At 37.9% G+C, this 13,235-nt stretch overlaps 1 protein-coding gene across 4 annotated transcripts in view; it reads right to left on the minus strand.

Annotated features, from left to right (window-relative positions):
* CDC42 (cell division cycle 42) overlaps positions 1–13,235 on the minus strand; it is a 61,677-nt gene that overhangs the window by 13,621 nt on the left and 34,821 nt on the right. For all 4 annotated transcript variants that reach the window (XM_067015390.1, XM_059053563.2, XM_067015386.1 and 1 more), the window contains exons 2-3: positions 6,390–6,544; positions 3,890–3,962 (exon numbers count right to left, since the gene is read on the minus strand). In XM_067015390.1, the coding sequence (XP_066871491.1) occupies positions 3,890–3,962; positions 6,390–6,494 (178 nt within the window). In that variant the 5' untranslated portion in view covers positions 6,495–6,544. The remainder of the gene's footprint in view (positions 1–3,889; positions 3,963–6,389; positions 6,545–13,235) is intronic.

Below are 13,235 nucleotides of genomic sequence, written 5' to 3' on the forward strand. Positions count from 1 at the left end.
TAGATCCCACGTGCCGCAACTAAGAGTTCGCATGCCTCAACTAAAAAGATCCCGCGAGTCACAACTAAGACCTAGCACAGCCAAATAAATTTTAAAATATTGGGCTTCCCTGGTGGCGCATTGGTTGAGAATCTGCCTGCTAATGCAGGAGACACGGGTTCGAGCCCTGGTCTGGGAAGATCCCACATGCTGCGGAACTACACCTGTGAGCCACAACTACTGAGCCTGCGCGTCTGGAGCCTGTGCTCCGCCACAAGAGAGGCCACGATAGTGAGAGGCCCGTGCACCGCGGTGAAGAGTGGCCCCTGCTTGCCACTAGAGAAAGCCCTCGCACAGAAACGAAGACCCAACGCAGCAAAAATAAATTAATTAATGAATAAACTCCTACCTCCAACATCTTCTTTAAAAAAAAAAAAAAGCCTTTTCGTTTAAAAATATATTTTTTTAAAAAAAAATTATTTGGTGTTGTGACCACAGGGGCAGAAATAAAGCTATGAAACAGAGGGAGAGTCCTATCTCTGGTCTTAAGCAATACTATTTTAATATAAGAGTTTCAGCCAAAGACAGGAATAGTATAAAAAGAATTCAAAATGACTATATTCAATATCTTGTAATAACTTATAATGGAAAAGAATCTGAAAAAAAAATATATATATATATAAAACTGAATCACTTTGCAGTACACCTGATATTAACACAACATTGTAAATTAATTATACTTCAATTTTAAAAAGGTTTTTAAAAAGAATTAAAGAATTCAAAATAAAATAACACAATCAACAGGTTAAAAGTAACTGAACAGTTAAAGGAAGTCAGAGGCTATCTCAGTGGGATGAAAGTTTCAGCAGAAAGAAAACTGAGTTAATGGCATGACTTGAACCAGGACTCTGCGATTAAGGCCTTTGGAGAAGGACACAGAGTCTCCGTGTAGGTATGTCAAAGATAGGAGACTCAGTCTGGATGCCTACAGTCCCAGGTCTCCAGTGCCTGTCAAAAAAGATCTTTGGCTTATAGCGACCTTAACCAGTTGAGGTGAAAACTCCCCAATTTGCCTGGTATAGTAAAATAATTTCCTTAGTGAATGCGCTTTAACCTTTAGAAAGATTCAGAATCTAAGATAGAGATTAAATAAATCAACATTATTATTGTTAATTTTCAGTTACATTTAGGAATAACCTATTCTTATTTAATACTCAGTGTCTATAATATTTAAAACAATCACCATGGGACTTTGCTGGTGGCACAATGGTTAAGAATCCGCCTGCCAATGCAAGAGACATGGGTTTGAGCCCTGGTCCAAGAAGATTCCACATGTCGCGGAGCAACTAAGGCTGTGCACAACTACTGAGCCTGCGCTCTAGAGCCCAAGAGCCACAACTACTGAGCCCACGTGCCACAATTACTGAGGCCTGCGTGCCTAGAGCCCATGCTCCACAATAAGAGAAGCCACTGCAATGAGAAGCCCGCACACCTCAACTAAGAGTAGCCCCCACTCGCCGCAACTAGAGAGAGCCTGCACGCAGCAATGAAGACCCAGTGCAGCCAAAAATAAATAAATAATTTTTTTAAACTATCACCATGTTAAAGAACATGATAGATTAGTTTTCTGATTCCAATTAAAACTGTGTAATTGAGTAACTGATCTTGAGGTATTTTTGTTGAAAATGTTAAGAATTTTATGAAAGTTGTAAATAATACTGTTTAAGATAAATTAAAACAAATACAGAAAATTGTAAATTATCAGGTTTATTAAAGATACATATGTAAAAACTTGGAAATGTTTCATCAGTTTAAGCAAACTGAATTGCTTAAAACAGAAAAGTAAATACATTAAGTTTATAAATGCAATCTAAAGTGCTAGAAGAAATTTAACAGTTGTAAATGAGGCTGACTGGGATTAAAGTCTGACCAATCCAAGTTAAATAAACCAATATTAATCAAAGGACCCTAGGCCACCTTGAGAACAATCTTTCAAAACTACTGTTCTAATAAAAGATTTAATAAGTGTGCAACTAAATTTAAAGGCTTACCCACTCCCAAACTAAGACTATACAAAGAACTGTATACAAATGTTCATAGCACCATTATCCATCATAGCTTAAAATTAGAACCCAAACAACCAGCAACTCGTAAATGGATAAAACAAACTGCGCTATATTCATAGACTGGAATACTACTCAACAATAAAAAGAAACAAACTACTGATACACATAACATGGATGAATCTCAAACAAGTTATGCTAAGTGAAAGAAGTAAAACACAAAAGGCTACAGACTGTATGGTTCCACTGGTAAGAAATTCTAGAAAAGCAAAATCATCGTGACAGAAAGCAGATCTGTGGTTGCCTAGGGCCAGGTCAAGGGAAGGGACTGACTATAAAGGGCAAAAGGAAACTCTTTAGGATGATGTATCTTGATTATGGTGGAGGTTACACAACTATATGGTCAGCAAAAATAATCAAACTGAACACTTAAAATGAGTGAATTATATTGTATTATACTTCCATAAAGCTAAAAAATGAAACACTGATTAAAACATAAAGGTTTATAAAAATAAGCTTTGAAATTTGAAACTAAAATTTAAAACTAATTTTCAACCCCAAGTAGCCATAAATTGTCTTCCCTCTGTATATAGATTGCCTCCAAGGGCACACAGAAACACAAAAAAATCCCTCACCTACCACGAAATGTAGGTCATTATCTCATTTTGTCTATCTTCCAAGTTTCCTCTAATATACCAGTACTCATAATTTTTAATTCATAAAAACTTTAAAGGCCTAAAACACCATTAGAAAGCCACTGATCTCTGGGGCTTCCCTAGTGGCGCAGTGGTTAAGAATCCGCCTGCAAATGCAGGGGACGCAGGTTCGAGCCCTGGTCCGGGAAGATCCCACATGCCGCGGAGCAACTAAGCCTGTGTGCCACAACTACTGAGCCCGCATGCCTAGAGCCCAAACTCCGCAACAAGAGAAGCCACCACAATGAGAAGCCTGTGCACTGCAACAAAGAATAGCCTTTGCTCGCCGCAACTAGAGAAAGCCCACGCGCAGCAACGAAGATCCAATGCAGCCCAAGATAAAAATAAATAAAAAATAAATAACTTTATTTAAAAAAGAAAGCCACTAGTCTCTCAACTTAACTGTTTACTATTTTGTCTCTCCATTTCACCCTCCCAATTGAATCTAGACAGTTCCTTAAAGTGAGCAGTATGATACACTCCATAAGAACAATATGTCAGCTGATAGTGAGAGTGTAACTCATAAAAAGCGAAAAAGTTAGGATTCCTACATACCAAAATGATACCTTTCTGAATTTTTCCTTTGCCTAACTGAGCTGATGAAACAGAAACAACAGAGAAAAGTTAGAAATGAAGATGTGCAGCTACTGTTAAAACAAGGAAAAAACACTGAGAAATTGGGAATACTTGAGGAAGAAAGAAATCTGTTCCTTAAATCTGAAAAGTTGACCACATATGTCAATACTGTGCACTAGATATTGGTTTGCTCTCAAAATATTTTCAAATGTAGTATAAAATAACAAGCTATAATATGATAATATAAGAAGCTATCTGTACATATAATATGCAGACACATATATTAAATAAGTCTTCAAATATCAGAGTGATAGTACAACCTGTCTAAGGTACTCTGCTCTCATCCTATTTTATCTCCTTCCACACCATCTATCCAGGGTACCCCAAATGCCTATTTGCTATTCCAGGTCTGGGATTGCTTCTCGGTCAAGCATCAACCATCATAATATTCAATCCTGCTATTAACAAAAGGCAAATGGTTTGCTAATATTCTAGTTTCCCAAATGTCCAAAAAACGACAACCACCAAGTGTTATAGTTACAGACCAAAACATTGTAAAAGACATCAAGTTTTCACCTGCAGTATCAAAAAGTCCAAGAGTATAAGGCTCTCCACCAATCATAACTGTGACTGCATAGTTGTCAAAAACCTAAAACATAAAAATATGACATTGTTAGTGTGCAAGGGGATGGTCAAAACAGGACAGGACAACTCTTAAGCTAAGACAATGTTTCCTTCCCAAGACTCAACCATCTCTTAGTCCATCTTTCTTATATGACCAACCTTGCCAACTAAGCCCTTACATGACCTAATAGTTCTTGAAGAGAGTGGCAGGAGATGTATTCTGGGATGTCTGCTCTACCCCAGCAGCTTGGATAAAAACCCACAGAAGGCTTAGAGGTGTCACAGGAGCAGAGTCCCCTGGCTATACAAAATGATCCTATTCAAGTTTGAAACTTTTGAGACAGTAGTTTAAAGTTTACCTCAATTTTCAACCTGATTTCTAAGAAATTATTTCTTCATAGACCATTTCCTTTTAATCTAGTATTAAAATCTCCTAGATCCATGATAATCTTTTTCCTTTCAGGGTTGAAGACAGGAGCAGCCTTGTTGCAAACATTCCCATTAGAGAGAAATGTAGGTTCCCTCAAGGAGAGTGTCTAAGAAACAGCTGGCAGATTATTTGTTGGGACTTCATGAATAAAACTCATGTTATTGGGTACAAATCACATGACCTAAGATATCTTCTTTGAATTGGGTATACGTAAGGATAGTATATAGGTAGGGGTGTGTGTGTGTTTATGTACTCTTACGGATAGTGAACTGGGTATACTACTTGTAAGTAGACTGTAAAACCCATTAACAAACTTAGTATATACTAATATTGGTTGTACTAAGTCATTTGTGAAAATGGGAGCTAACTGCTAAATGAAAAAAGGCCCAACACTAATTCATGGACTCCTCTGAATTAATTTACAATTGAAAAGCAAGGCTTTGCAACCAGGAGAAGGATGTTACATTTTAAGATCAGCTCTGTTTAACACTAATTTTCTGGTTCATGTTTTAGTGGGTTGTTGGGAGCTTGTTTAAATATAAGCAAGAGTGGATTTGAAGCAAGGGCTTTGGGGGAGGTGGTAGTTAAAGGAAAGTCAGTTCTTGAAAACAAGAACAAGGAAGTGTAAAGAATGTGGTTAAGTTCTCAAACCATTCAGGTTATTTTCTTAAGTCATACCTAACCCTTTTCCAGAGATCCACATACAAACACATACATAAAAGACCCATAAGCCCTCCTTAAATAGAACGCCTAGACTCAGAAACCATGTTTACAAGAAAACAACTTTAAATGGAGACTGAAAAACAAACAATCTGACAGTTGCCCTCACTCAAGATCCACAAAAATCAATGTATCTCTAAAAGTCCCCTAAAAGTCCCTTTCAACCTCAGAACTTCTTTCACTTACAAATGTCCCCAAATGGGCCAACTCGAAAATACGATTTCGTATTTAAAAATATGATTTCTCCCCCTCAAAGAAACCTAATTTTTCTTCCAATAGCCTGGGCCTACCTCAATCACTTTATATGCCCTGGGACATTATAGACTTTCAATTACAATTAAACATAATTACCAAGCCTTTAACCTGTCACCCTCTTAAAAATGCTCTCATCTCTGAAGATTAACCTAAAGTAATGATACATTTTCTTCCTTTTTACTTCTAAACAATACTAATCCCATATTAATCATACATAGGTGCTTCATAACCCACCCCCAAAAGAGCTCACTTCACAGAGGTGGTTATTGCCAGGCCAGGCCAACCCTAGCTCCTCTCTCACCACCGAATAGACATCTATGTTTACTGTAATTACACCACTGGATTGGTCAACCAACCTGGGACAAACACTGGATCCCCCAAACACAGTCACAATGAGTGTTACTCTAAATAATTGTCTCTCTCTTTCTCTCTCTCTCACTTCAGTATCTTTGTTATTCCCATTTTCCCTCTACTCTTCCAAGGAGCTGATAAAAAGCATTTGTGGGAGAGAATCCCCAAAGGCTTCTTCTGTTGATGTACTCATAAGAAAAACAGGTCTTCTGCGCCTCTAAAAACCAGTCTGGAGCTCCATTACTGCTAGGACAACAGCTCCATAAGCTTTCCTTCTATTCCCTAAGGAGAATAAGTGGAGACACATACTACTTTCCCTGAAGTTACAAGACCCCCAAAATCATCCCAGAAGACCTCCAAGCACTGATTAATCATTGGCCAAGATATCAAAAAAAAATCACCTCATTCCAAAATGTAGGGCCTACTTCTCCAAACTGAGACTACCACTCTTTAGAATCTTGCCTATTGGAGTTTTGCCTCCCAGCACTTCTTGCAAACCCTTGTATTACCCCTTCTGACTTTCCACTGATTTTTCAGCTGTTTAATTTTAAAGTGTATATAATTTACCCATGAGAAGTCAAGATCTTTAAAAACAGGAAACAAAGGCAGACAACAGAAAAATTTCAGTACACTAAGTTTTCAAAAGGATATCAAATTATAATATATTTCACTAATAGCTGGAAGCTTTATACTTACAGTCGGTACATACTCAGATGGAAATTTGTTTGTTGTGTAGGATATCAGGAGACATGTTTTACCAACGGCACCATCGCCCACAACAACGCACTTAATTGTCTGCATTGCTGAAACAGTTTTGTATCCACTTTAAATATTTCAAATTTGATGATGACCTACAAAAGGATTAAAGATATTTCTGTTAATTATTTGTACTTATACGTGTGTTTTTTTCCTTCAATTAGCAACAGGCTCTCTCATTCAGAGCAATAACAGAACCAGCAACCCAACTACTAGGGCTAAAGGAACCTAAAAAGAGAAATCGTGACTTGCAAATAAGAGTCAATTTTCTAGGTTTCTGATCCTTGGTTGTTTTCTTCTTTTTTTTTAAAAATCAATTTATTTATTTATTTATTTTTGGTTGTGTTGGGTCTTCGTTTCTGTGGGAGGGCTTTCTCCAGTTGGGGCAAGCGGGGGCCACACTTCATCGCGGTGCGCGGGCCTCTCACTGTCGCGGCTTCCCTTGTTGTGGAGCACAGGCTCCAGACACGCAGGCTCAGTAGTTGTGGCTCAAGGGCCTAGTTGCTCCGCGGCATGTGGGACCTTCCCAGACCAGGGCTCGAATCTGTGTCCCCTGCATTGGCAGGCAGATTCTCAACCACTGTGCCACCAGGGAAGCCCGGTTGTTTTCGACTTAAGTGTTTTTTAAAAAATCAGAAGTAGCATAAAGAGCAGCATGTCTTTTTATAATGAAAGAGAAGAGGCTATTTCAAAATGAATCCCATGTAGTGTGTCAAGTGTTACTTTGTGCAACTTTTCCTTCAGTTGTACATGCCCACACACGTGTGTGTACAGGTATATGTGTACTAGACTGCAATACAAAGACCACTGCTTCAAAGAATGGTCCATTTACCCAACCTTAGAGCTACAGTTACTCAGGCTATAACCATTAAGCAGCAGAGCACCACCACCTCCCGTCTGTAACAGATGAGCAACATGAGGGACGGGACAAAGATCAGGGTGATCCCTGGTCTCAGCAGCTCTTTTAGCACCAAGTTGCCTAGTTACTAATTCAATACTCATGGCATGAAGAGGTCAAAACCTAGATTTTTATAATGAAAAAGTAAGATCACTCTAAAGCATTCTAACTTACAAACAGATACAATTACTTTAGCTTCTCTTACTGTAGTCCTCCATTCTAAGAAGCTACTGATTACAAATGCACCAAGGATTTATTACATTTTATCAATTCTGAATGCTTGTTTTTACACTTAAACATTTCTAAAAATCAGAACATATCTTTACCGAAGGTTCCTTACCCTTGTTACCAGCCATTTTCCCCCCACATTTTGACATCTACGAGATTGGGATATAGGACATCTTAGAGTCAATGAAAAATTGTAACAGTTTTTCTGGAAGAATAAAGAAGAAACACCACACCCTCTATACCGATATTTTAAGATAAAATCCTTTTTCAATTATAATTCTGAAGGGATTACAATTTCTTGTTAGCTAAAGCTGCCACCTTATTAAACATAAAAATGTCACAGAACCATCTAACTGTGGATTGGATGCCAGGCCTATATGCTCGTACAGTAACCTTCACAACTCTTAATCATGACTTATAAAAGTCTGTTAACATCTCTGTATCGGTGCTTCCCTGGTAGAACAGTGGTTAAGAATCCACCTGACAATGCAGAGGACACGGGTTCGAGCCCTGGTCCGGGAAGATCCCACATGCAGCGGAGCAACTAAGGCCGTGCGCCACAACTGCTGAGCCTACGCTCTAGAGCCCATGAGCCACAACTACTGAACCCGTGTGCCACAACTACTGAAGCTCCACGCGCCTAGAGCCCATGCTCCACAACAAGAGAAGCCACCACAATGAGAAGCCTGCGTACCGCAACTAAGAGTAGCCCCCGCTCGCCACAACTAGAGAAAGCCCACACGCAGCAACAAAGACCCGATGCAGCCAAAAATTAATTAATTAATTAATTTCAAAAAAAAAGAAAAGAAAAGAAAAAAAATCTCTGTATATACAAGTGAGTAACCTACAGGAAATATACAGTCTCCTGTTCCTCATCAAAACCATCTTGACTACATTTTCCCTGTAATGCACTACAGGAGCACTCATACTAGGTTAAGGATCTTGATCCCTAAACTAAATCAAATTACCTATCAAAATAATCACACTAAACCAAGTACTAAATTAATTCTAGAGAATTATTCTAGAAGAATGTTTTTTATTTAATAATAAAAGAAAACAGGAATAGCTGTCTTCTCATGGTTCCTCAGTCCACCTCTGAAAAACAGGATAACATTCTGCTAAAAAACAAGGTTTTCTGTAAAATTTCTTTCCAATTCAGAGTGAAGAAAAGAAAGGTAAGCAGAGAGAGTTCTGATCATCCTACAGATTATTTTCCAGGTGCCTAAAAATCAGTTTCAAGTTCAGTTCCTGTATCTTCTATTTCCCATGACCATTATTATGGGGCAATTTTTTTTACATAGAGTTTAATCATAAACACTGGACAGAAAGTAAAGTTTGATCACTGTGGCAGACACTGCTAGCGGTCTGCCAATTCTTCCTCTCTTCTTTAGTAATAGAATTTTACTGAAGCGTATGGCTCTTAGTAAAGACATTTCCTAAATTCTTTTGCAGCTAGATGTGACCAAGTTCTGGCAAATGGGAATGGAAGCGATGGATGCAACTTTCAAGACTAGCCTTAAAAACAAGGGAAATAGTTTCTCCTATCCCGGCCTTTAGGCTGGAATACAGACGTGATAATGGAAGGTGAAGCAGTCACACTGAACCAGAAGACAGAAATTACATGCTAAGGATGAGTAACACAATAGGAAGGGCCAGCCCTGTATTGCCTTCCAAGACTTTTACATGAGGAAGAAACTTCTCTTTCATTAAGCCCTTATTATTTTGGACTTCTCTGTTACAGCAGCAGAATTGAATCCTAATTACTATATTTCATGGATGCTAAGAAGACAACAATTTTTAAAATACATCCTAAATTTAGAGGTGTTAAATGTAAGAGAAAATGTCTTAGAATCAATAAAATTATAATATTTGGATTTATCAGGTAACTTTACAGTAAACTTAACCACTTTTGAGACTCTGTCTTAAAAACACCTAAGATACATGCTATTATTAAATTTTAACTGTGGTTAAAACCAACTGTCATCCCTAAATATGAAGATCCTTATCCTCAGTCTACCTATGGCATTCACTTTTAAGACTTGTAACCCACACTACCAGGCAAATACAAAATCATCAGGCCATTTCTAAACTTGAAACTTCTAGTGAAGGAAGAGCTACCATTTCCTGAAAGTTTCATTAAAATTCTCTAGGAAATAAGGAAGAAGAAATTGAAAGCAAAAAGTTTCCATGATTAAAGACATGAATATGACTGCCACATGGTTAAGTCACAAACTATCACAAGCTGTATTGAATGTTACAATATTGTTCTGTTTTATGTTTTGGTTTTTTGGCAGCGAGGCATGTGGGATCTTAGCTCCCCAACCAGGAATCGAACCCGCACCCCTTGCATTGGAAGGAGAAGTCTTAACCACTGGACCGCCAAGGAAGTCCCAAAATATCTCTTCATTCTTAAGAGCAAAATCACTACGACTAAATGCCTAACTTTCTGAGGAAGATCTTTAAGCTTTTCCAATGAAAGATAATGGGTGACCAGAACTCTTGTGAGAGAAATGTGGTCCACAAACAGTTTGGCAAGATCACTAACATTACTACTTTGAGAACTTTAGAAGTCTGGATCTTTTCTGAGCAGGAGAAACAGCCCCCAAGCCAATCAGGCCCTTCTCTGCATGTCCTGCTTAGTAAAGCTGGGAAGAATTTCCGAACTACAGAAACTAAATACATAACAATAATAATTTTCCTAACTCTGAAGTCAGGAAAACCCTGGGTTTTAACGTCTGCTCAGCACTTACTAGTGACCTAGGCAAGTTTCTTAATCTCTTTTTGCCTCAATTTTCTCATTTGTAAAACAGAACTAATTATAATTTACACCAATACCTTGCAAAGTTATAAAGATCAAGTAATATAAAAGGACCTGGCTCCTAGCACATACTTAATATACATGAATTCCTCTACCAACTGTGCCAGTTAAGTCAATCCCACCATACCTATTTTCGTCCAGAGGATCAAAACTTGCACTGCACTTTCTTCTCTCTTTGGTGGACTATTACCTAATCAAAACTTCTCACACTTTGCACAAAACAGGTGCACCAAAAACATAGGCTGAAATGAACTGAATATATTTACTGTTATTTAGCTAATGACACAAAAAACAAGAAATCCACCCAAATATTTCTTCTTCACTTGAAGACTCCCATATTACTTTTTCCTGTATTTCCTGCATTTCCCTGTATTTACAGAGCAGTCCCTAAAAACAAGCTACTTAACAGGTGTTAACAATATAATTTAGGTATTGGAATAGACCCTATCACTATCTTTAAACACCAAATCAAATGCTTTTTTAGTTTATTAACTATCACTGCCTACATGCAAACTAATTAAAATCTGACAGTTGTTAACCTAAAACAATAAAACAGCCAGTTATTTTACCTTCTCCCTATCGGAGATACAAAGGTACTTCTCAGGTCTACAACTAAAGTCTAGTGGTAGTGAGAGCTCCCCCTTCTGGTCACCTGACTCTATCTTAAATGGGGTTTCTGTTTATTAATGTTCACATTGTTATTGATAGTATCTTTTATAATCTCTTTTTCCTGTTAGGCTTGAATTCAGCCTCTAGATCAGCAATTCCAAAACTATCACTTTGGACAACCAGAGTCAGAATTACCTGAAATGAGTTTGTTAATAGGGCCCTCACCCCAAATCTAATAGATCAGAGCGCAACACTTCCTATGAAAGAGTTTGAGAACCACTGCTCTATAAGATAACAAGACAAAAAATACCAGTAACAAAAGAATCTAAACTAAGACAAACACTACTGGCATTTAGATCACCTAGAAGTGAGTTTCTTAAAAGTAGAATCCAAATTATCACTGTGAATTATCTGTATCAACCAGGTACTTCACATATTTAGTAATGAAAAACTCATGTTGTATACTGAGAGATCACGAACCAAGATACTTCAGAGGTGCTTTAAAACTGGTTCAACCCAAGTATTCTCAAATAATAGTGCCAGTGGCAATACTTATATAGCACTTACTATATGCCATATACTGTTCTAAACATATTACACATATTCATACATTTCGTCCTCTCACCTCTGAGATATGTACTATACTGTCCCCATTTCACAGGTAACAAAAGTAGGGCTCAGAGAAGTTAAGCAACTAGACCAAGATTACTGAGCCCGTAAATGGCAGAACTGGAATTTAAACCCAGTCGGTCAAGGCTCTGCTCCAAAATTCTATACTATACTACTTTCTCCTAAGAAGTGTCAATTAATCAAAACAAATACGATCACTACAAATGGAGTGGCAAGTATATACCTATGACAGTTGCCAGACTGGGAAGAGGAAGGCAGAGGAAGAAGCAAGAAACAGGGATTAAGTTCATTTCCTATTTCTTCACCCTGCAGACAACCTCAATCTTATTGGGGAGAAGGGAAGCGAGAATAGAGAATTTGTAAGATAGAGTTCACTCTTCCCCTTTCTATCTATATACCCACAAATCTTCCATTTCTTATGCTTCCTCACCTGACAGTTCAGCAATCTATCAGAAACTGGTTGTGGTGACAATGTGAGAGAGTGGCAGGGACATATACACACTACCAAATGTAAATTAGATAGCTAGTGGGAAGCTGCCGCATAGCACAGGGAGATCACGTCTGTGCTTTGTGACCACCTAGAGGGGTGGGATAGGGAGGGTGGGAGGGAGGGTGATGCAAGAGGGAAGAGATATGGGAACATATGTATATGTATAACTGATTCACTTTGTTGTAAAGGAGAAACTAACACACTATTGTAAAACAGTTATACTCAAATAAAGATGTTAAAAAAAAAAAAAAGAAAGAAACTGGTTGTGCATCCCCAGTTAACAGCACTGGTTCAGGAGTCAGACTGGCTCTACCACTCTAGCTATGTGACCTTAGGCAAGCTATATAACTGCTCAGTTTTCCCTTATCTCAAAAATGAAAATAGTAATACTTTTCTCATAGGGTAAGTTGACTGAATAAGATAATATATGTAAGGAATTCAAAACAGTGCCTGGCCTCTGGTAAATGCTTAGTAAATGTTTGCACCTACTCTTAAAAGAGTAAAGGCACTTTTATAATACTCATTGTCTTTACTACAAATGCAGTCAAATTTAGAGCTATCACTACAAAGGTGGTCATTTCAGAGTCAAGTTCCAATTTAATTACGATTATTCTACAAAGCATCTGACATGTATTATTAATAATTTCATGTACTGAAATGTCACCAGATGACCCATAGATTGGGAGGGAGTAGGGGGTCAGGGGAGAGACTTTGTTCTTGCAATAAATACAATGCCAGCTTCAATAACATGGAGGAAACTAAGCCAGACATGTTTGTAAATCCTTATGTTAACTTCCTATTTAAACCACGTCAAATCACTATAACAGCAAAGAGGCTATGTAGTACCAATGTACCATTCTGCTATCCAGAGTGGCTACAAAAGTTATTCTGCACCAATAACTAAGCACTATTTCTTTTTAATAATGAAGTTCATTTGTACCAGAACTTGGAATTGGTTGGTGTTGAGCAACTTAAGGCATAAAAAATGATTCTGCCAATCATAAGGAAGATAAATTGTGAAATAAGGTGTATCTTCCACATTCCTTCCCAATACCTATCACTCCTCCTGACAGCCACACCAAAACCGTTATCTCCTACGTTCTTAAATGCTTT

This window comes from Kogia breviceps, chromosome 1 (genome assembly GCF_026419965.1).
Source record: "Kogia breviceps isolate mKogBre1 chromosome 1, mKogBre1 haplotype 1, whole genome shotgun sequence".
Lineage (NCBI taxonomy): Eukaryota > Metazoa > Chordata > Mammalia > Artiodactyla > Physeteridae > Kogia > Kogia breviceps.